Here is a 25,074-nt window from a genome sequence, read left to right as displayed (position 1 = left end):
CAGGTCTGCAGAATCTGTGAGGGAGGGCACGCATTTTGCACATGTAGGTCTTTGCAAATTTAATTAGGAAGGATTTAAAATTAACTCCCAACACAACTTAGGGAAATGAGAACAATAGCATTTTTCAGCCTCATTTACAAATAATGGGGAACTCATTACCCTGACAGGCTGCGATGTTGGTGATAAGCACCCACTCACTATTAGGGAAGACTCTGCTCCTGAGGTGCAGAAAGTCAGGGTCTATCCCTGTGCTTCCATCACAGAAAACCTAAACTTTGTGTTTCACTCAGTCTTTTTCCTCATTAGCACTTCAGACAAAAAACCTGCAGGGGAAGTCTTTGTTCTTCTCAACAAGAAAACCAAAACACAAGATCTGGCAGGAATGATGCAGAAAATGTTATACTGAAAATAATACAGTGCCTTGATTAGTCAAGTATGACAATAGCTGTTTGTTTCCATTTTTGTTGTTGTTGTTGTATTTTTAAACCTCCAAGGCAATTCAGAATGTGCTAAAATAACAAGGCAATTGCATACCCATGTTTCTAGGGCACACGACTCCAGGTCTTACCTTCTGGGTCATCACGGATTACCAGGAGGCCGTTCCTGCAAACCACCTTCCCAGTAGAGGCATCGATAAATATCAGGGAAGGAATGTTGGAGACTCTGTACTTGTTCCACAGTTTCAGCTGTAACACAGAGGGAGGGGAGAAGAAGAGAGAAAAGAGATAAGCTTGGCAGCGTGAACAGGAAGACTTTGGGGCATTACCATCTTTTAGACAAGGGCTCAGAGATAAGCAAAGAAACAGAGCTGATGCAGGACAATGCTGGAGCCACTGCACGCTGCCTGCCTGCTGCTGCAGGCTTGAGCAGGGATGTAGGTACAGGCTTCTTCAACCCCATCTGCCTCTCTGTGAGTCAAAGGGGATAATACTTACCAGCCCTGTACTGTCCTTTGAGGGCTTTGTTTAGAAGATATGGTAAGCACAAATACTTTTAATGCCACTGCTCTGAAGCAATTTGTAATGCTTTCCTGGCTGCTTCTCTTCTCCAATTTCGATGTTCATTAAGTAAATTTAATAACCTCTGCCAAGACACAGCCATGCTGAAAACAAGGGGCCAACACACAGAAACACAATTCTGCTTAAATGGGGCTTCTCAGTTTTGTTCCCAGGAGCCACTCAATGGGTTTGGCATTGGCCTGGGGGCTGCAATGCATGCTGCCAGCCTGCCTGCAGTCCTCTACCCATCCCAAACAAAAGCCCTGTAGGCTGGAACAGCTGCACACTGCAAGTCCCAATCTAGATTTTGCTGTCTCCTGGTCATTTTGTTTTGCAAAAGCACACTTGAGTCCATGCAGCACATTTAGGTTTCACTGGCACTATACTTAATACTTTTTCCAACATCTCTTTATAAAAGCTATCTGAGTGAGTTACAAGAACTAACACACTTTCAGTGTATTCCAAATCCTCTTGGCTCTGAAGGAAAGTGTTAGCACCAATCGAAGAAGATGCTACTGATCTCCATTTACCAGGATCTAGAGAAATATATGGTTTTGTGCTTGGCCCACCAGCCCTGAATTTCCAATAGTCACATTTCTTTGGAGAAGCCAACTCATTCATAATCCTCATTCACAAACCAAATAGCTTTGGGCATATAGAAGGGAAAAAATAAAAGATACTAAATGCAAACCAGCCCCCTGCAGTGAGTGTGGTCAAACCACAGAAGGTAAAATCCAGTCCTGTGAAGTTTAAAGGGTGGGGGAAAGCTCTTTATAAGGATCACAAGCACATAATAGGGTGCTGCAAACAACGAGGAAATTACAACTAGCAATTGGATAGTTCTCCTCAAAGAGTTGCTTACATTTCACTTCATCTCGCCAAGCCCTTTGTATATGGAAAGGAGCTCCCTTAGGGCACTGCTGTGTGTTGTAGTAGTTTGGTTTGGCAGAATCAGCTCAGCGCTTCCAAGGAAGGGGGCTGAAGCAGCCAGAGCAGGGGGTAAAATCAAACCAAACCAAACCAAACCAAACCAAACCAAACCCACTCTGGCTGGGACGGACAGAGCACAAACACCTGGCTGTTGGTCCTCAGTCTCCAGCTGACCTGACAGCTCTTATCAAGCAACCACCTCGGGGGCTTCTGAGGATGCAACATCAACAGCTTGGACACAAACCACCCACAGAAGAAAGGCTGTTCAGCTATAGACAGCCCTGGAGCTGTCATTTACGCCACTATTTGACACAGATGAACAAACACACAACTGCCTGTAGGATGACCTGAATCAAGTTGCCATTTTAAGGCCAATTATAAAAGCCTTGAATTGCAAATTAATGGTCCTAAAGCATTAACCATATTAATTTTGATGCCTGTATCAGAAAGCACATGAATGCACTGTTAACATTGGAGCAGTCTGATTTGATGGTCCTCCTGTGTATTAGGAAAGCTGATTGGAAATGAGAACTGCATGCTCTGAAGGATGACGGCCAAGATTTATCACCACTCCCATGGAGATGGCCCTTCCCACAGGCTCAGCCTTCCAGAGCCTAATGGTTCTTTGTACCGCAGGTCAGACCTGAAGCTGGTCACTCTCCAAGCACAACATGGGATGTCGGTGATGTGCAGGAAGGTGAGCTCAAGAGAAAAGCAGCAGCTGTTGTGCAGGTACCTGGGCAAAGACAGGCTGATGTACACCTCTCCAAGGGCCGAGTGTCAGGCAAGGCATGGGATGCAGAACGCAAATTACAACTGGCTCTGAAACCACAGGGAGATCGGGTGATAGCTCAGCAGTAGAGCTGAGTGCTGCCTCAGCAACATTTAAAAGCTGTTTTTCCTGTCTTGAAGAGGATGACATAGAAATAACACACTCCACACTCAGAGGATTTGATCATGCATTTAAAGAGGGGATCTCTGCTCCGCTTCCCAACAGCTGTTGCAAATCTGGGGGATCAAGCCAAAGCTAACACAGATGTGGAAATAATCTACAGACTGCTCAGCCTGAAATCAGCTGGTTCTCTCCGAGCACTGCTGATCACTGTGCACGCCTGCTGAATTCAACACTCAACCCCAAATGCCTGCTGGAAAAGGAGCCTCTCTTAAGATGCCATGTAGGCTGATTGGCTTTACAGAAACCTATCTGGCTCCTGTGCAGGTGGTTAAGTCAAGAAGTCCAGTGGAAAAAACAGTCACTGGATTCCACTAGTAACCTTATCCGTAATGCAAAGCGTCACCACGCCATGCTGGAAGAGCTGGAAACCACAGCCCTGGGGCTTCTCCGTGCCTCCATCCACAACCAGCTGTGAGAGACTTTAGAACCACCAGTTATTACTTGAGGTCTGAGGGTCCCAGCCATCTGGGACCTGAGGAGGGATGTAACCAGCAATGCTGTAACCAGCTCTCGTTACCCTCTGGCAGGTGATGGTGATCTCAGACTACAGGCACTACAGCAGTACAAAGTACCCACGTTGGTCACAAGCAGCTCTACACACCAGTGCCACATCCTTCATCCCTGGAAGACTTGGAAATGTCTCACCTTGAGGCACGATGGAGTAATTTTTCCTAACAAAGGTGTCAAACCAGAGGTCTCCCCACTAGCAAATCACTGTTCTTTGTTCACAGCAAAATGGCTGGAATCTGGCCGGAGCAGATGAAATCCCCTCCAACACACACTGCTGGGAAAGGGAACTCCTTCTCCTAACAGCTGCAGGTCTCTATTTCTGGTTGTGCTGACTGATTTATCAGCCCTGGTCGCATTAACTTAGGAACATAAACCCTGAGATGTAGTGGTTGACTCTGGCAAAGATAAAACACAACTGTTAGCAGTGCAACACGAGGGGATGGGATGCAGCACAGCTTTCACAGGTTTGCTCACCAGTCCCCTGGTAGCTGCATTTTTCCACTGCTGTGCAAACTGGGATTGCAACAGATGCTGCACTTCCATCCTCCATAGCTTAAAGAGCTGCCTGCAGCCAGAAGTGGGAGCTTTCAGCGATACCTGCTTGTGCCAACAGCAAGAGAAAGATTAATTCTGTGTGTTTTGCAGCCCTCTTACAGCTCTCGTTATTTCTCATGGATACCATAACTAATCCTGTTTGGATTTCCTCCTCTCCTCCCCAGTCCTCACTCCAAAGCACATCAGTTCACAAATGAGTGAACCAGGAGGTAAAGCTGACCAACACATGCCATTCAAGGTGACTAAAGTTCCTATGGCAAATGAGAATAACAACCAGGAAACCTGCTGTGCCAGAGGGACAGTGTGGAGATCGCAGCCCCTCGGAACCCACACCAACCTCATTCCCCACCGCCCCGCGCTGCAGGGACCCTTCTGTCCTGGCTCACTCTCCATGTTAAATCACAGCTTTTACAGCGTGCCTTAAAGGGTTTACAAGCACCAGGGGCCACCCAGGCTCTGCAAAGAGCAACAGGCTGCAGAACAACAGGCAGCTCCCTCACCCCATGGATTTAAATCCACTTAACGCCTGTCCCAGCAATTCAGGCTGAGCTCAAGAGAAGGCTTCCCCTTCCCTTCCAGTCTGGAGGAAGGGGGCATGGTGAGGGAACAAAACTCAGCTGAGTAAAGGAGGGAGAGTTTTAGGGCAGATGGTGCCTGCCAGGGTCTGATCTTGTCATACAGGAGACCAAACAAGTGGGCTTGGGATAAATTCATGATTGTGGTGCTGCTGCTTCTCTCTAAAAGGAAATTAAAACCTAATTACAAAACACAATGGTGAGAGAGATGTTGTCTCCTCCATTAATAAAACGAGGAGAGAGGATTTGGAATTGCAGTCAACAAGACTGCTGTAAATGCAACTGTATGCACTTCCCCTGCTGGCTGCGGCCCAACTGCGTGAGCTATGCAAGCAAAAACCAAAACCAAAGCCCCAAAGGCTGCATGTCAGAGCTGCCCCTCTCCAAGCTGCGGGGCTGCCTCAGCCCTGAGCCCAGCACCACCACACTGCCTGCCTGCAGCATTTGTTCCTCCCTGCCACTCACAAGGCCAAAAGCTTCCAAGGTGAAGTGGAAGGAATCCCTTTTGTTAGGGTTTTCTGGCCAAGCCCCTGCCAGCAGAGCACTGTTTTTTATGCATTTCCAAGGAGTGCATGAACAAAGAGGGGCTCTTTGCACAACCCTATGCTTCCCATTGCATCGTTCCCTCCATTCTCCTCTCTCTGACCACTCTTGCTTTCCAGTCACTGCTCCAGCACCACCATCACAAGGCTCTGCACATGGCAGCTGTCCCCACCACCAGCCCCATCCCAAGGCCACGGACAACCACGCTTTGCTTTGCACACATTAAGTCCCAATGGGATTTGCATCACAGCTCCACCTGGACCCTCTGTCACCCTGCCGTCCTTCGTCAAGGTGATAACATATGTTTGTGCTCCCAACCAAGTGTCCCACTTACTGCAGTAATTCCAGGATTAAGCAGCCCTGGCGGCTGAGATCTGAGCATTTTCTGTCGGGGCAGAGCAGCATATGGCTGCCAGGCCCTTGGCGCACATGCCAGACTATGAGCACAAGCTGCCTCGTTTCCTCCTGACACACATTCAGGCTGACAGACTGGATCTTCCACAACCCACATCTGATATGAAAACATTTAATTTGAGCAGGACTTAAGAGCAGTTAACATGATCTATGGCAGGCAAAGCCTCGGGGCCTGGAGCCACAGCCTGCCCTGTGTGCAGGCTTCAATGAGTGGCTGCGCTCAGTGAGCAGAGGGTAGATCTGAATGCCCAGATAACAACACAGCCGGCAGCTCACTTAGGAAGGATGCTATAGGACAGGCTGCTCTATCCATGCTTCATACACCACGAGATATTCTTACAAGCATTCCCCACGAAAAATGGCTTATTTTTTCACATGCATGACTTTACCTTTTAACAGGAGGTCTATACCCAAGTATCCCCAGATATTTTGCTCATGGTCCCAGCACACCCTCCAAACAAGCCACATGCCAGGACTGGCAGCCAAAGGGTCTCAATGCTTTCTGGTTAAGCTCTCTGCCAGCTCTCTGCCATCCCATTTGCAGAGCTCTAAGCAGGAGGCAGCAGGACACGTGCACAAAGAGCACTGAGGATGGAGGGAGTTCTAATGTTTGTGAGACAAATTCAAGACACACACAGGAGTGTATCATACATGGCCCCTATAAATTATGCCCCCGGATGACTAGCGCTAAGTAAGAAACAGCTATGTAAACAGAAAGGTAATAAGAAAAAATAATAATTTCTCTCTCTCTGTGGGGAAGGGATATTTTTCCATCCGTTTATAGGAAAGGGAAAGGGTGGGGTGGTTGGTTTGGGACATCAAATACAAGTTCAGAGTCTCTCCTGGTCCCAGGTCTCATCTATCATCTGGCTGACAAAGTTACCTCAGCATTGCAGCACAGATTTCCTATCGGTCACGTTCACTTTTGCTGCTACTGTTCAGTTGAAGGCAGCCAGTATGTAGTGCAGATAGTAATCTGGAGGCTGAATGCCCTGCAATCCCAGATCATCAAGAAAGAAAACACTTTTGAAAAGCCCAAAGTTTAGATAGAGTTCCCACCAAACACAAAAGCCTTTGAAATCGGCAGGGACATCGGAATCTTTTGTCGTTGTTTAATAAACACAATGAGGTATTGGTGTGGTTTCTGTTTTGTTTTTAACACTTAATCCGAAAGGGAACTTCACACAATCAATCTGTGTAAAAAAAAACCAAACAAACAGAAAAACACCCTTCTGAGAAGACAATAGAGCATTTGTTGGTGCTGTGAGGAACCTGGGGCAGCCACAGCCTCAGGATGCCACGAGCTGCCCCAGGACACGCCACAGACCAGCATCCTCCACAGATCCGCTCCCACGCTCACATGGCCTCTGAAGAATGAGGATGCTACCAAAGCAAGGGAGGAGTATTTTGCTAGATAGAACAACAGAATCATATGAGCCGCAAAGGGACCCTTAAGGTCATCTAGTCCCCTGCAATGAGCAGGAACAGCTACAATAAGATCAGGTTGTCCAGCCGTAGCATCTTCACCTATGCTAATGTCTAGCCAAAGGGACACAGGGAAAATAGCTTCCTGCAGGAGTTTCAGTGATCACAGCACGCTGGGTCCAGCCACCACAGTCACATCCACTGCAGCCTCCCCAAGAAATACACTCTGCAACCATACTCTGATCTCAGTATTCTTCAGTTAACCAGCCCCATATGCAGCAAACAATCCCCTTCAGTGACAGCACGCTGTAACCTGGGGCTCAGCCATCACCTCAAGGCAGCAGCTGCAGCAGGATGCACGGTGCAGGCTTGCTGCACTCCCCTCTTCCTCCTCTGTCCCAAGCTGAAATCCAATCCTTCCTCAGTAAGGCTGCAGGTTGGAAATGTAAACCCGACAGGAGCCAAGCCAGTGACGTCTAAATACGAAAATGCAACCGCGAGGCCAGCATTAGTAATTAATCAATTGCACATGTTAAAAACCAGACCAGAATAACCCTAAACACAGCTTTGGCTAAGCTAGTACCAAAACAGCAGCAAAAGCCAGTGCAGAGAAGACAAGAGAAACCCTTTCCTCACCTGACTGCTCCTCTATAAGACAGGCTTGCCCATTAAACCCTCTATTCTAGTTCTTTACAGATTCAGCTAAGAGTAGAAGCCAAAAGCAATGAGGGACAGGGTGGAGCTTTGCTTTGCAGTTGTGCATGGCACCTGGAGCCCTCTTGCAAAACCCAGCAGTGGGGCTGGGGACCACAATCTCATATCCATTGACAAGAGGTCAGGGCTGCCCTTGGGGTTGAAAACCTCCATTTTCAGCCTTAAGTGATACTTTGAGACTGCCGAACCAATTAAAAAGAAGAAAAGGAGCAGTGATAAATCAGTAGCAAGGTCAGAAGCTCCAGCTCCATCCTGCCTTGAGTCATGAAGTCACGAGATTGATGGCTTCTTGGAGAAGGGAGTCCATCAGTCAGTGTGCAGACACAACATGGCATTTGGGACACCAATCCCCCACCACTGACTCCACTGAGCAGCCTCCTTCTCCCCAGGCTGCTATTTTAAACAGAGACTGAGCACGGTGCGAAGGGAACCTGCCAGGAACGAGACGCCGCTGTCAGAAACCGATGACACCATGAATCCCACAGGGGCAGTTGAAATGTCAGATAAGATGCAGCGTATTCATTACCTCCTCCGACAGCCAGACCCAGCTGGAAGCTAGGGGGAAAGATTTCAGCCTGCTCGGTGTGCCGCAATGCCACTGAGCTCTGAACCCAAAGGGGATGAATGGTAGAGCACAGCCTTGTCTTTTTGGCAGAATAGGGAGGATTCTGCACAAAAAAAAAAGAGAGCCAAGCATGTGTTCCTTTATGGAATGCCTAATGCTGCTGTGCACTGGCAGCAGCCTCCCTCAGATGTGGCTGTCTTTCAGCTGTTACTAAATTCAGAGGTTGTAAAATGCTTTGGGATGATAAAAATCACTCCAGAAACAGTTCCTAAAACTATTTCCAGGAAATCGATCCACGGAGACAATGAAAGTTTTGCACTTTCACAAAAGCTACAACCAGAGAAATAGCACAGCTGAGCAAGTTTTGCTTCTTTGTCTTTTCGGCAACAAACAGGAGCTGCACTGGGGTTTGATTCCAGAAATGCAAACCACTGACCTGAGACAAGCTGAAGCCTTGGGACAAACTGGGCACCCTGAGGAGGGAGTGCTTTTCCAGGCAGGCTGATCCCTATTTGACATAGTGTGAAGGAGCCTGCTGCAAAACCAGCAGGAAAACCCCCCTCCGAGGTCACCTGGAGCTGCAGCTGCTCAGCCAAGCTCTGGATTTGTTTGTGTTTTTGCTCTGTCCTGTTGGTTTTTGTGATTACTGATTGTCTAGATAAAGATCCCAGGTTAACAAAATGCACACCGCAGGAACAGTGTATTTATACACAGAAATAACACAAACCATCTTCCGAGTCTGTTTTGCTCTCTCGCCCTTCGCTCTAAACTAAGCGTTAGAAAGCAGCACGCTTGGAGTTGGATGAGCTTTGGGAAATGCACCAGATCTGCTGCTGGCGTCTGAGCAGCTCCTTCCAAGGCTCCACCATGAAGTTCCAGGCTGGGCACTCCCACCCAGCCCTCAGTCAGAGCTGATTAGATGCAGCCACAGAGTCAAACTCCGACATATTCATCTCGTTTGGCAGCTCCGCAGTTAGACTATTAGCTCCAAGCTTTTTCCCCTCTCCCTCCTTCTTGTTCAATTATCTTGCTTCATCTTTATTCCGTTTCCAGGAACACTTAGCAACAGGCTCTTGCAATCAGCCGCCAGCAGGCGAGGATCTGAGGAGCAGATTCAGCACTTAGGATGACCTTTTACTACACTCATGCAAATTTTAAAGAAAGTATGTGAACAATTTGCCTTTTAAGTATCCTCTGGTTACATTCACCAGGAGTTAATTCTCCTTCTCTCTCTAGCAACATCAGAATCACCCAGATTTGATGATTTTACACTAATGAGAACAAAATCTGGGGCTTATTTTGTGGAGTTTTGTTCTGTATCTTGTGCAGCCATCAGACTATGAACAAGCACCAGCTCTGTGAGGGATGAGGTGTGGGTTCTTCTCTTGCCCAGCGGCTTTTACAGGTAAGAAATCAGAAACTTTCTCTCCAGGACAACCAAAGCATCCCACAGCATCCCAAGGAAAACCCTGCAGCTGTGATCTCAGCTGAAGCAGGAGACGAAAGAGCAGGTCCAGTGGAAATCCTTACAGATCCACTGTAGAGATGCTACATCCAAACCTTTGACTTGGTGACCCTGAAGACCTCTCAGCCTGAGAAATAACAAACTTGATGCCATGAGGCTGGCAGCACTCTTACAGATGGGAAGCAGGTATAGAGTAAACTTGCCTTTGGCAAATCCCACTGGCAAAGTGGCACAGAGCAGTCACATTCCTGCACCAGCAGCTGACCAGGAGGGGTGTTCATGGACTTAAATCAATTCCCAAAAGCACTTTCCCTGCCACTCAGTGATTTCCCCCCTACACACAAAAGTCTGCACACAAGGGGAACTGCTGCATTACATCTTTTCTCCCTGAAGTCAAATCTTTAAGTACAAAAATTCCTGTATTTCATGCAATGACAAGAACCTGGAAGGAACAGGAATCTATAAAAGGAGGCAGCTCACTTTCTCCTGCTTCCTAAACGGTGCCTATAAACAGGGAAATCATTTGCAGTGCTCTATTCCAGTAAGAGAGGGAAGAAATGCTTGCAGACCCCCAGTACTTCAGGTTAGCTTCCAAAGTGTGATCTACTTCTTTCCCTTTTTAAGAAATTTAAACCAGAATAAGGATGTCATTGATCTGATTGCTGGGAACAGCATCTGGAGCATCGTTCTTTGCCTGAGACTGCAGAAGCTACACGAGAGTTCAAAGCAGCCCAAACTCTTGAACCAGATGCTGCTCACTCTCCTAGAAATGCCTGCGGATCTGTGTGAAAATGATTAAGCAAAATTGCTCCCTCTTTTTTTTCCAAATTTATAACTCCAATGTGTTTTCTCTTAGAGGGCAGATGCTCATTACATACACAGCACATCAAAGGCCAGGAAGTTTGGGACAGTCATCCCACCATGCACACCAGCACACATCCTGCTGGAGTTGCCACAGCCACCCCAAAGCTGCACTGTGCAATAGCCCTGCAGTGGCCTTTTGAGAGAGAAGAAATTCTTAAATCCAGAGGCTCATTATCCAGCAGCTGCTGCTCAATTTTCACCTCCAAGCACCGGCTTGGCTGCAGAGGGAGCTCAGCAGGAGACCCCCAGACCTTGTCCAGCTTCAGATGGGGCTCCAGCCCTCCGTAGTCCCACTGGGGACCCTGAGGACAAAGTGCTCTGGATGCATCACTGTTAAATCTGCCCTAATGCCAAACAGCATCATCCCAGTCAGAAGCAGATTAAATGGGGTTGGGACCCCATCATCATAAAACACCACTCTGTAACCAACAGGGACTATGAAACAGAGATACAAGTCAGGCATCTGGGGACATCCTGATGCTGGGATTTATGAATGGTAACCCTGCCATCAGTGGGACAGTCAGAAAGGTCTCTGTCCTGCCAAGGCTCAAACTCTGATTCCAACTCAGACTTTCAGAAAATAAACACCACCAAGAGATCCCAATGTGCCCTATTTTGCCATGTGGCTTCTGCAACCTCTGTCCCCTCAGGGACGCTACCAAGGCAGGCAGCCAGGGGCTATTCCAACAGAGATAGTGACAGTAAAAAGCAGTAATGTGTTTCTGTAGGGAATTCTCCTGATGCTTCACAGTCCAAGTTTTGCTATTACAGCCTTCCCAGGGAGCCCCATGCATTGGATGCTAAGCATCTCTCTGGGATGAGAAAGGCACTTCCCCCAGGATCTGCACCCAGGTTTGCTGAGCCAAACATGAGCGACCTGCATCTTCCCCAGCTGTGCTGAGAGTGTGTACCTTCCAATAAAGCACCTTCAGACACTCATTAACGAAACAAAAACATTAAGAGAACATTATGCAAAGAGATCGGTGCCAGGAACCTTTCTATCATTTACAAGAGGCTGATCCAGGAGGCAGGACAGGGAGGACTTGCTCGCACAAGTAGCAGAACAACTTACCCAGAGCAGTGATAAGCACTGCTGATGGACACCAGGCAGGTGAGAGCCAGCCCTGCTCCCATCCCTTTGCACTTCACCATGACACAAGATGCAGAAATATTTCCCTGTTCTGTGAAATCTTGCATAAAAAAGAGCAAACTAAGACCCTGGAATCCTAAACACAAACACAGCATCGCCTCTTACCCAAAGCCCCCTTTGCCCTTTGTTTACCCTCAAATTCTACAGAATGATACTGGGATCTAAAACTCAAGATTTCCCAGATCCAAGCCAGCTTCTGCAAACACCATCCAGCTTCTGCAGGCTGCTCAGGATGTGACCTGCAGGGCACCAAACCTTGCGCGTTTAATCCCACACCTGACTCAAAGCCTTGCCCGAAGAGGTGAGAGGTGAGCGCCTGATCAAAGACCTCATCCCCAGAGCCTGTCATTTATTCCAGTTCAAAGAGCTCAGCAAACTCAAGGCAATAAGTCACCAGCTCAGATATTTAAAGAGGAGCTTGGGGAAGGGAAGCAGGAAGCATGAAACTTGTTTGGGCCTGGAGCTACTTTGCTATTAAACAGCATCGTGCTTTGGCAGGGCTCTGCAACAACTGTGCTCAGCCCATCACAAACAACTGTGCAGAACTGGAGTTCAGCCCGCAGTACCAGCAGTGCCCAGGTCCAATTGTACCTCCTGGGGAAGGTCGTGCTCTGGTCCTGCAGCCTGGTGGCACCAAGAGATGGCTGTGACAGGGACTGGCACAGCACAGGCAGAGCTGGCACTCTGCGAGAAGCCAGATCAAAGAGATGCTGAGTTGTAACTTCTTCCAAACAGCCACCCGACAGCTGTGCAAACTTCTCTTTCCCTGGTAAATGCTGAAGAGGCACGAAAGATTTAGCTTTGCTGGTGGCATGGTTTGCAGTAGAAATGGTTGTGTTCTTTCAGTACATGCCTGGAAGAAAGCCTTGGGAACATCAGTTTTTGCTGTGTCCTTCTGCAATAGACAGTGCACCATCATCACAACCTAAACATCAAGGAAACAAGGCTTCCCTCATTCTCACTGCAGCAAGCACAGAGCCAGGCATAACTTGTCACTGGCTGTCTGAAAGGACCCCCCTGTTTAAGAGAAGCACAGCACTGGTATAACCTGCTCTACCTGACCTGCCCCACAACTTGAATAGGAAGCAGCCCAAGGCTGGGTGAGCCTCCATCCCCCCATATCCTACTGCCCCATAGCTGGGATAAGGCTGCCAGGAGGAAACGCCAGGGTGTGAGGAAGCAGAGATGCAGCTGGGCTCCCCTTTACCAGCTCCTGCCAGGCAGCCCAGCACCCTTCTGACCAAGAGATGAACATGATTCATACTCAGTCCCTGCTCTTCCTGAGACGTTAAAAGAAACCAAAGTAAAACTAAAACAAAGATCAACTGTTATCCTCCTTTGCAGACAATCTGGTAGTGACCTGGTCTATCTCAGCAGCCCTTTTATCTAGCAAAGTGTTTTGGCAAAAGCTTTGTAGGGAAAAGCCGTGTGAGCCAGCTAGTTAAAGACCCAGAGCTTTCATGTTTATACAGCCAGCTGAGCAGCACACCACAAAGCCTTTTATTCCAAGCCTCTACTGACAAGCTAGCGCTGATAAATTACAACAAACACCCATAACGAAGAGGTCTGGGGAAAAAGAAAAGGAATTCCCTATGTGGGATGTAAGAGCTGAGAAACTCAGGATTTAAGAAGACAATGAAGGAAAGTCTGTGCAAAAACTGACCTGAGATTCAGGGACAACTTGATTGGACTATAAGTGAAGAATGAACACAGCCGAAGACAAATTCCTTCTCATTTCCAAGAATTCATCAAGTCTAAAGGGTTTGGCGGACACTGAAGGTTTAGCTGTAGCTCTTCCCCTAGATTCCTCTATTTCCATGGAAAAAAAGCTGTCTGGAACAGCCCTGCGTGTGCTAGTGAGTGGCTGGGGACATGGAGGAGCCGAGCTGCGGAGGTGTAATGCAAACCACAGGCACAAGGCAGTGAGTAAACACTGACAGCACAGCGTAGAACTGAGTGCCCCAATTCCCTGCTGGCAGCAGACTGCATGCTGACCCATGTACTGCATCTTGTTGGTTTACATACAGTACATGCGAGAGCCAGGAAAAATCCATCTTCTTTGTCATAACAAATGCTAAGGTAAACAGAAAGGCAAGGCCAAGCAGATTATCCAATTAACCAGGCATGAGAAGGAGAAAGAGTGCTGGCCAAGCGGGTACTCCAGGTTTTACTGTTTCACAGCATACACAGATAAAAGGACCATGAAGGAAGTGAGGTGTGCTCCCCATACAGGTAAACCTGCTGCTCCTGAATACAAACAAGACTTAGATATTGGTAAGGGAAAGCAGCATTCCACAGCATTCTTCTGCAGTGCTCCCACCTGCCCTGCAGCAGGCAGATGTGTGCCCCAGGGGCTGCTATGGGATCAGCACATCATGCAAACACCCAAACAGAGAAAATTCCCTTAGAAACCCAAATGGGGCCAGCTGCTGTGCAACACTGATGGCCTACACGTACAGCTTCCAAACAGAGGAGGAGAAAGGACTTCTGGGGTCAGCTCCTGCTGGCCATAGGAGCCAGCAGCCCCACTGGCACAAGGGGTCCAACTACACACCTCCCCCTTAGAATCAAATGATTAATCTCTTCTAAGCTCAGACTTACAAAAGCAATTTAAACCAGTTTGTGCAAAAAACAAGCTCGCATCCCAAACTCTGCTCTGAATTAGGCTTTCCACCTCATGCTTCCCATGCACTCAGCAGGTGGCATACTGCTGAGGTCTGAACCACGCACATGGCTGCAGGTCTGTGGGCTGGAATCTCTCAAAGCATCCCCCTTCCACCCTCCACAGCTCTAAGGAGGGTCACTGAAAAGATTTAGCACGTGCAGCAGGTTGTTGTGGTTACCTTTTATTCAATTCAAAAGAATAATACAGCATATTCCCAAGGGCAGTCCATAAATAGTGAAGGATTCTGTTTTAATCCCCTATCTATTCCTATCTGGATAATATGGCATTTTGACAAGCACTGCCAAAAAGCAGATTTATGGCAAAGCTGAGATTCTGCATGGCCAGCACATGCTCTGCAAACTCTGGATTCCAAGGAATAAATACAAACCTCCTCCAGGATACAGATGGTTTTTTGGGTTCAGAAGCCTCAAGAAGCTAAAAAAAATTGCTTGCAGGAATTCTGCTTCCCTCTAACACTCCAAATCCGAGCGTTTTTATACCCCCACCTTCCTCCATAATAACACCAACTGCTACCACTGAGCGTTCCTGGGACCACCACACCACACTGGGACCACACTGTGCTCCCCACAGTGTAACCTTCAACCACTCACCCATGGGGACTGCACACACCTCCCACTGGGAGCCCAGAACAACACATGGATCCTGCAGGGGCTGCAGCAGCCAGGTAGAGAAGCAGGACCCAAGCAGTGCATGCTAGCTTACAGAAAGACACACAAAGACATTACTGACAAAGGGGAAATGCTGCATCCCTGCCAAAGCACTGTTGTTGGCTGCATATCCTTTGGATCCTGTCTACTTGCAGGAAAAATGCAAAGTGAAGGATATTTGTTTAAACCCCACAGGCGGACACTGCGATTCTATTATAAAAATACAACTGGCATTAATTCTAAAACTTCTCACCGCTGGGACTGGGATTCAAACCCAGCAATATGGACAGTGAGGCCAAAACACACTCAGAACAGACGCCTGCAAAAGATTCCAAGGGAAATTAGTTGTGTGGTTTTCGTAACAAAAATAAAATCCAAAGTTCTATAGAGGAAAAAGAAAACCCAACAAAACGTCTGTAGCCGACCGTGCTGCAAATACACTGCGCTGTTTGCAGATCATTCCAGACCTGTTAAAGTCTGAGGCTTCTCTCTGGCCACTGCAGAGCTGTGGGTGAGCTGTTCATGAGGTGAAAAGAACCCCAAGTGGGCAACAGCCTCCTGCTCAGCCCCAAAGCCTGCAGGGAAGAGCCTGCTTTGCTGGTTCATTGGGCAGCACCAGCTCTTCTGTGGCCATAAGAAGGACAACCCCTCCATCCATCCATCCATCCATCCATCCATCCATCCATCCATCCATCCATCCATCCATCCATCCATCCATCCATCCATCCCTCCATCCCTGCACACCACCAGCTGCAGAACACAGGACAAACCCTCCAGCTGCCCCCTCCCAGCTTCTCCCATCACCTCTCTCTCCACACATGCACATGGTGGGCTAACTCTGGCTTTTACAGAAAGCCCCGACTTCCTTTTTTGTGTGCTAAATTCAGCCTCATACCATCAACTTTTTCCTAAGTAATTTTTCTGTAGCTGACTCACACCGTGCTTCTGCCAGGAATTTTTGTAATTAGTGAATGAGAGCAAGGTTTTGCCTGTGCATGCCTGAAAACATCTGCTGATTTAAGAGCACTGAGCCCAGAACCTCACGTAGCCCTGGAGCAGCACAGCTGAGTGCTGCCCTTCAACCAGCAGCACGGCCAGTGCTGCTTCTCCTGTACAGAGCCTGCAGCTCCTAACCCACACTATGAGAGAAGGAGATTGGGATGAAAGAGGAGAAACATGGGCTGCCCCTCAACTTGGGGATACTCTGGTGAGAGGTTTGCTATGACAGCATCAGCTGCCCCTCAACTTAGCAAACCACTCACCATAGTATCCCTATTACAGCATCAGCAGCTGTGCGCCTCTCCATCGAGCTGCATAGTTGCAAAGCCATCGTGCGTCACATCTTCCTTAGAGACAGACGACAGTATAAAGTTCCAGAAAACCACAGAAAAAATAACTTCCTCAACCTCTGACTTCGATGGACACATGAGCTGCTTTGCAAGCGAGGCTCCAACACGCAGCAGTGGCCCAGCCTAAAGATGAAACCAACGCCACAGCCAGTATGCCAAAAGCAGACATCTGGCGTCAGCCACCTCAACTGCACGTAGGATCCTTCCTGGAGGGTCCAAAACCATCCCACTTTCTGCTACAGGTCAGAAAAGCAAATGAATTACCACCCTCAGGATCAAGCTTCCCTGTAAGGTGTGCCACAGCCATGGCCGTACCCTCCACACACAACTTCTCACTCACCCAGCCCTGTAATTTATACCATATTATATCTGTAGGGCTGCATTAAGGTTGCCAAGCCCTAAACAGGCAGGATGAGCTGGAAGTTTTCTCTATAGCTTTACCCTGGTGCACTTGTGCATGGTCTTTACAGCATGGACACAGCCCACGTGTGCACAAAGCCCTGATGCACTCAGTACTGAGCTCAGAAGCAAGGAACCACTCAGGTTTGCTTTGAGAAAACAAAAGCTGTTTCCAGTTGTTCGCTGTGTGCTGCTCAGCAATCTTCAGGTTTTTCATGTGCTGCTCCAAGGTAAAAAATGAAGGCGTTTTGCTACTGCAGAGCTGGGATTCTTCTCAAAGGACCGTACATTTATTTTCAGTAAAACCTCGAGAGCTGTGTTCATAACACCTCCGTTTTATAGCTGAAGAAAAGAGGCACAGAGGCAGTTCCAGAAGCAGCCTCCAGCTTGCTTTTTATAAAATAAACAGCAGCGAGCGGTGCCTTCAATGTCTGACGTACAACTTCCCATGAGATCATCTGCAGCAGGAGCACGCAGCACTCCTATAGCAGCCCTGGGATTGGGACCCATGAAATGAAGGCACTGGTTGTGCCTGAAGAGCCCCATGCTGCACAAGAACCCTGTGGCAGAAGCCCAGCAGGGCTCCAGGCTCCTTTACCGTGGTTTTATCCCTCCTCGCTTCCCACAGCTCACCCCAAATGCTGCACCATCCAGAGCAGACATCCCACACACAGAGCTGCATCCTTTTCTGGGTTGCTTTTATCTCCTTCCCCAAGCTCTGTCCTGTGAGCAGCAAGGGCAGGAGTGCCATGGAAAAAAACAGGACAGGATCCCATGGTTAGAAACTGAATCGTAATGCATGCAGGGGGCTGAATTAAGGTTGCAGAGGAATACTGTAAATTGGATGCACATTTCTGGTTCCATTCTACTGCTTTTTTTGCCCTCCCCCTTATTTGGCTTTGGCCACGTTTCTAATAAGGTTTGGAGTTGGACAAGATGTTTCAGCCCATCAGATTGCAGCCTTCCAAACCATTTGAAATTAGATTCAAGCTGAACCTGAAATTTCAATAGTTTGGCCTAAAGGCTGGAGTGTTAACAACAGACCTGCCAACACCTTCACTATGAGAAACTGGCTGAAAACATGTCTGCACATCAAATACTGCTCAAGCTCTGGTAGACAAAAGCCACAGAGCTATTATCTCAAACCCACTGCTAACTTGCTCAGCCAGTTCTCCTGTCAGTAACGCTCATACATTTCCTCTGAGCACCCAGCGAGCCTTTATATTCTCTCTAGGAAAACTCTTCCTCCACCCAACGCCACTGTTGTAGTTTCCTTATGCCAATGTGAAATGGCATCTGGAGATGGCAGGGATATCCAAGTGGACGTGCAGAAGCAGACACCACCAAATGCTTTCAACCAGAGCAGTATACTTCAATCATACACATTACCAAGATCAAAGCTAGAAAGCAGCGTGTCCTGCAGCCAGCTCCTCCTGCATGCAGCACAAAGCAAACTGTAGCCTTTCTTCTCCCTGAACATACTTCTGGCTTTTATACAATCTACACGCTATGATCATGTGAGAGGGTCAGCCCAAATCCTAAACCCAGTGCTGGGTGAAGTCTTCACCTTCAGATCTTTGCATCTGTGGAGGAGGGCTTTCAGCAAGACCTCTGCCAATACCCTGAGCACATTTTGCTTCATATTTTTTATATTACTGAAGTATATTTTCTTGAGGATCTGAAGGCTTTGACTTGTCTATTACCGAAATCTTTTCAAATTGGTGTTCCTGGTGTCAGAGGTCTGAAGAGAGGCCACACCGTCTGCACTCCCCAGTGCTGGAGGCAGCAGGGAAGTGCAGGGAAAACTCCTCTCGCTTTGATGACAAATGATAAAGAAAAGGAACAATGGTTTCTTGAACTGCATCCAAAGGAAAGTAACCCTGCTAGAGCGCCTGGCAGGGCATCAACAGCAATGGAAATTTCAGCTTTCAAAGAACAGAAATAAGATTCCAGAAGGGGGGCGGGGAGACCCTGCAGGAGCTGAGGTGCCACTAATTCCACGGATTGTTTTACAAACCCCTGCTTCTCTCCAATGAAATTATATCCTCCACAGGAAAACCATCTGGCTCCAAGCTCTTTAGGTAAGTGGAGCGTAAACAGAACAGAAAAGAGCTCATACCTGAACAAGAACAAAGCTCGACTGGGGTGTGCCAGGCTGATCTTGGACAGGCAGGGGGACAGGGGGTTGGCAAGCAGACTAGCAGGGCTTTGCTCCTTTCTTCTGTGGGCTCTGAGCCCCATAAACAGGCAGGGCTCAACCGGCACAACAGGGAAGTGCAGCCCAAGATGTCACGGCGCAATGGGAAGAGCACAGCAACTCCTGCAAAAAGGTCTGGATTTGATTAAACTTATTTTCTTTAGTAACGTTTAGTTCAGCAAGGTGAAAGAACCTGCTGTGCTCTTCAACAGCTCTTAGCAGGGAAGGCTGGAGCACAATCATTCATTCGCACGAGAGCTGTAAGTGCAGGATGTGCTGAACAACAAGCTCTGCGCTGCAGCTGGTGCTTACCACATAAATAGCCATCTCTCTGCTTTCAAAGGTAGAAGCAAGACATTGGAAAAGTGCAAATAAGTGACAAGTCCAGAATCAGAGGCTGTCTGTCTGCTTGCTCTGCACAGCACGACATGACCTCAATGGGAATTGTGCACTGCTGCATCTTCACCCTGCACAGCACCCATGCTTTGTGTGGCTGGAAACTCTGGACAAAGCAAACACCATTGATAATGACAAGGGAAAACAAACAGAACAGCAATAGAAGTGACTGCAAAAGCCCATGCTTGGCTGCTTCTTGACACCTTTCTGGCAGTGCTCAGTTCCCAGAGCCCCATGTCCTTGCACAGAGCATGAGTTGTCAGCATCCCACTCAGATCCGGGGCTACATGGATGTGAGCACACACAGTGTGGACAGTGAGGCACCTGATGGTACCTTTTCCAAGTGGACACGTCCTTTGGTTGAAAGCTGCTTTCTTCCCATGGCTGGCAAACACTGCTAACAGTTCACAGAACACCAATGGCAAGGCACGCTCTGTAACTGCGCTAATTGCTGTAATAATTAAAAAGCAAAAGACCAGGCTAAATAGCAGAGGGGTGAGCATCAGCACTGAACTGCCTTGCTGTCTCACACACAGGACTTCCCTCACCACAAGCTGTACCCGTGAGGCCATTCCCACGGCTCTGAACAGCAATCTGAGCGGATGACAAAAAATAATCTATCAATAATCTTTCTTCTCAATAGGTTTGACCTTATTTTCTCTTTAGTGTGGCGGGATGAAAAGCCGTTTCTATTGAGCAATTGAGCTCTTCCTACCACAGACATGAGCGAGCATGTTCTGAGCATTCGGTATTTCAATCCCAATTAAGTCAAGTAACAAATGCTGCACCCAAGGGTTTCTCAACCCCCTAAGAGGAAGCGTTCAAAACATACACAGATTTAAGTTTACCACCACATCCTTCAGACGCCGATTGAGGGATGAATCACATTTTTAGATCCTTCACTATTAAGCTTGGTAATGAGAGCTGCTACTTCCTGGCAAAGAAACCCTAAAAACTCCTTATCTTCACCTGGGGCATCATGTGCAAACAGCAGTATGGCTGTGTCATGCTGGGCTCTGCTCTTTGCTCTATATCACTCAGTAACATGGTGGGTGCCCAACCCAGGGGTCTGTGGTTCACTGTAAGGCTGGCTACAGTCAGTCACCACTCCAGGACCCAATGCAGCTCAGGATGCACTTGCCCTGATGGCAGCTATGAAGCTCCTTTGCTTCTTGTTGTAACAAAAGTGTTTTGTGCCATCAGCCATACATCACCAATAGATAAGCAGTTTTTATGGAACTTATTTCCCCCAAGCATCCCCCCAGAGCTGTAAATCAGATCTTCAGTTTTAATCACCAAGAAGAAAAGGTAACAAAATGCCTCAGGGTGTTAATTTGGTAATTAGCACGATGGCCACAGATGGAGGTGGCATTCGAAGGCTTCTCATCCTATCAAGTTTTATCCCAGCAAAGTTTTTACACCAGAGACTCCACTGTTTCAGCTGTGAAAGCTGCAGTAAAACTCACAGAGAACGAACATCAAAAAGATGCTGGATGGGGCCCAGAACAGGGTCAGACAGCCAAAGCCAAACAGCAACACACAGCACACACGGCTCATGGGGCATTCTGTTCTTAAAACAGACTAAAATCTCCTTGCAGTTCAGAGTCAGGCTGACATCCCAGCCAAGGCACTGCTGCCACCCTCCTCCTGCTGCTATGCAAAATGCTTTCCCCAGCCTGTCCTGGCAATGGGACAAGGCTCTTCCAGAGCCACTGTCACCATGCAGACAGCAGGAATTGGCCTGCAGGGAAAGGCAGGGACAGCCCCATCCCCTTCTGCTTCACAACATGGCAATTAACTGGCTTGGAAACTGCCTCTCTAGGCAAAAACCTGTCCTGGGAGCAGACTGCTGTGTGCAGGCACCTTCTGCAAAATGGGGCCCTGCGTGCTCCTGTCACATCAAATAATTAAACCTGCAGCCAGGAAGCATGAGAGTGACTGTCAAGAAAGCACTGCAAGAGAGGTGGCCTGCAAAGCTCTGAGGCTCAGTGCAAGGAGAGCTGCCGGTCAGCAGCACACAGACTCTCCCATTCCTTTAAATAAAAAGGAGTCCAAACTACGCCATACATTAGCACTTAAGAAGCCTCTGCCCTTAATTTCCAGCCATCTGCACTACTCCCTGGAACCCCCCAACTCATTTAATTTACTTCTCTGTGTCTCCACCAAAATCAAAAGACCTGAACAGCAGTGATCCTGGTGGGAGGCATCCAGCTGCTCTGCTGCATAACAGGAATAAAACATGTCTGTGCAAACCTGCACCGCAAAGCCGGGGAGCAAATCTTCCTATGAAAAACTTCCCATGCTTTCCGATTAGCCGATCAAGCCCAAGGCGTTAAGACCTCTCCCCTTACGTATCTGTGAAATCCAGTGCTTAGGACACAAAAATGGGTCTTTTCTAACCCTGGAACGAAGCGATTTGGGGAGCGTGCAGCACAGCAGCGGGGGGCAGCAGGCAGTGCTGGCCAGGCTCACATTGCATGCAGTGGAGAAGCTACAGCAACATTGGAAAAGCCCTTGGCACCAAGAGAGCTCCCAGAGCACAAAGATTACAGGCAAGAGGTAGTTATAAGCAGCTTGTAATGTGGCAGCAATGCAATCTCTGCCCTACAGCCACAAACCAGAATTAAAGAGGGAGCACCCTTAAAAATAAGATCATACAGTCATCAGCTTAGAGTAAAATCAGCCTAGCTCCTCGCCCTGTTAAACAGTAGCTATCAGTTGATAAAAGAAGTGCATTCCTGTAAGCTAAGCAGCCAGGCAATACTTGTATGGCAGGATTTGCAGCCTGGTGCCCTTCCATTTGCTCTAAGAGCACCAGAGCTGTATCCAGAAAAACCTGGTGAAGGGAAAAATAATAATTCACAACGTTAGCAACATTTCCAAAGTCCCTTTCTGCACAAACACAGGAGCGCTGCTGCCCCTCACATCATCCAGCCACACTGTGCACAATGAGGTAAAGGAGGAGCCCTGCCCACAAACTCCTCCTGGTGCACTTCTCCAGATCTGAAATGATCAAGCAGAGATGGTTTAGGCTGTTTCACAGCTCAGACAATCAGACTGACACTTCTGGAAGAGTCAGAATAGCCCTTCTTAACCATCATAGAAGGTGGGGGAGAACCAGCAGTGGTTCAGACTCAGCCCTTTGGATTCTGCTCTTCTATTTCCATGTCTTCTGCACCCAGCAAACACAGCCCAAGCAGCACAGGATGGAGTGGGGCCTCGGGGAGCAGGAGGAAGGTGGGGAAAGGGGATGGACCCAGTGAGGAATGGGCTCGGAGCAGAGAAGAGGGAAGCAAAGCTGCTGCAGCAGAACTGGGGGCCTTGTGCCAGGGAACTAAGATCTGGATAAAACAAGCCATGTTCCCTTTGGCATTTACATACCACACATTTCCACAGCACAGCATTACTGTGGACCAGTTCATCCACCTAACAGCCCTGCAAGGTAGGTAAACTAGATAACCACACTGTCTTCTTTTTTTCCTGCTTACCTATGGGGTGAGACTTCTGCTGGTTGACTTGAATCTATTTAAACAAAAGCCAGTTCAGAGATCAGCCTTTGTACAGTGTCAGCTGCAAGAAATGAGCTAACATCCAGATACAGTGGCATGTCAGGATTAGCCCAGGCTGGGGCAGGAATGCTTCCATGTATGGAAAAATATTGGAGCAGTGAAACCATAAGCTTGGAGCAGAGCAAAGTGAGAGGCCCTGTCAATGAAGCTGCGGGCTCAGGTTTAGAGGACTTAGCAGCTCAGACCTGCCATAAGATCCTCAGCACATATTACCATAAATTTCACACTTTTTCCAAAAGGGACCCTCGTAGCGATGCTGCGACTTGCAGGGGTGAGATCCTGAACCCATTTGTTTGCTCTGGAAGCAGGGCTCAGACCACTGGGTACAATTAACACCCCCTGCACGGGGTACTCAGGTGTTGAAGGAGATGTTCTGGCAAGTCGCACTCGGGCCATTACAAGGGGAGCTGCTCATGCCTGCCTGCCCACCCGTCTCTCCAAGGCTCCATCTGCCTTGTACAATTGCTGGAAGCTGCTGTGACTTGGCTCTGAAGCTGCCCGGTTGAGAGCTGGCACGCCTGACAAAGCACTGACAGCTCAGAAGAATATGCTGAGCTGGGAATTAGCTCGTCGTGGGCGTCAGCACTTCCTTCTGCCAGCCCTGAGCCGAGGGCAGCAGCCTCCGAGCAGAGGCAGGGGGAAAAGCCAGGGGCAACGCTCTCTCCAACTGGTCAGGCACTAATTACCAGCGCTCATTTGTCAGCATCCGAGTTAAAGCTCATGAAGTAATGGCTATGACTTCATCTCTCCAGTGGAAGTCTCTTGGGAACACGGGAGAAGTAGAATTTCTCTCAGCAGCTCAATCACACAGTTGCAATTAGTTCCAGTTGTAGTCTACCCTCCTCCGCAACTATTACCTAATTCTCACCCAGATTCCTGAATCCTTGCACCAAGACATAAAACAAGGCTCCTTTCTCAGTGCCCAATAGGGTCACTCTGAGCTGTCCCCAACCACACCTGGATGCCACCAGCCAGTTCTTCTGAATACCTCAGCCACTAAACAAAAAGCTGGTAACTTTGGCAAACTGATTTTAACCAGAGACCTTTGCACTATTCCTCCATTAACATATTTTAAAGTCACATTTCATTTAGCCCCAGTTGTAAAGATGGACAAAATGCTTCCAGAGGACTCTGAACTCTCTCCCCCTTGGTTGGACAGCACGGGCTCCAGCCCTGCAAGGGTGGAAATCACACACTGACCTCCTGCTGCACTGCTTTGCCAAGGAAACTTGTCTCTGCCCTTGCCCCAGGCAGCATAGGAGTTCTTTGGCTCCGCTCACCCTGCTGCATTCCTCCTTCCATGCACTCCGTGGGCTTTGAGCAAGCACTGCAAGATTTGCTGCGCCTTGAGCTTGCTTTTCCAGTGCAGGGGCTCCCACACTCATGTGCATGGCAGCACAGCCCATTGCCCTGCAGTGACCATGGCACAGCTCACCTGAAATGCAGCACTCAGGGCTTCGCTCCACAGACCAGGTTCTCACCATGCCAGCACAGGGAGCAGGAGCATCCTCAGAGCTCTCTCGTCTTTGTTTTGAGAGCAGAAGGGCTTGCTGTGCTCCGGGCAGGGGGCTGATCATATTGCAACATTTCCACTAATGCTCTGACGCAACAGCAGCAGGCAGGCAGTCAAACTAAATAAAGACCACAAATTCTTTACATATTAATTGTTGATCTCAATTGTTGATGGCGTTGAAAGTCAGGCGTGAGAATATGCTGAAAACATTCCTGCATCTGTTTAGTTCCACCCTTCCATTAATTCCGTGTATTCTAAACCCAAACAAGACACTACATTTTCTTCAGAAAACTTAAGATGATGATCTGCTGAGCTGTCGTACAGCAGAACATAGGCACAAGATGCTCATGCTTTATTCTGGATACTTGTATAAATTCTCTAGTGGGAAAGAGAGCTACTCCACTGGTCTTTTTGCCCATTCATCAACTCCTCACCTCACTCCCAGCACTACTACAGCCCAATGGGACAGAGACCCCAGATCCCCTGGAAGGGAACCAAGGGAAGGGGATAATGCTGGGCTGAAGGCACAAGCCTGGAATGTATCCAGATTAGATGCCCAGCTTCGGAATGGATTTCCTGTATGACTTCTGTGGGCTGTTAATCTCTCCATGCCTTTTGTTCCTGTTGCCTGTTCAAAACACACTCACCAAGGCTG

The 25,074-nt window shown here is 48.2% G+C and overlaps 1 protein-coding gene across 1 annotated transcript in view; it reads right to left on the bottom strand.

Moving 5' to 3' along the window:
• The window catches only part of NXN (nucleoredoxin), a 47,934-nt gene that overhangs the window by 16,053 nt on the left and 6,807 nt on the right, over positions 1 to 25,074 (bottom strand). The window contains exon 2 of the mRNA XM_015880764.2: positions 569 to 686. Within this exon, the coding sequence (XP_015736250.1) occupies positions 569 to 686 (118 nt within the window). The remainder of the gene's footprint in view (positions 1 to 568; positions 687 to 25,074) is intronic.

This window comes from Coturnix japonica, chromosome 19, assembly GCF_001577835.2.
Source record: "Coturnix japonica isolate 7356 chromosome 19, Coturnix japonica 2.1, whole genome shotgun sequence".
Classification (NCBI taxonomy): Eukaryota; Metazoa; Chordata; class Aves; order Galliformes; family Phasianidae; genus Coturnix; species Coturnix japonica.
This window is presented reverse-complemented; position numbering and strand designations above follow the sequence as displayed.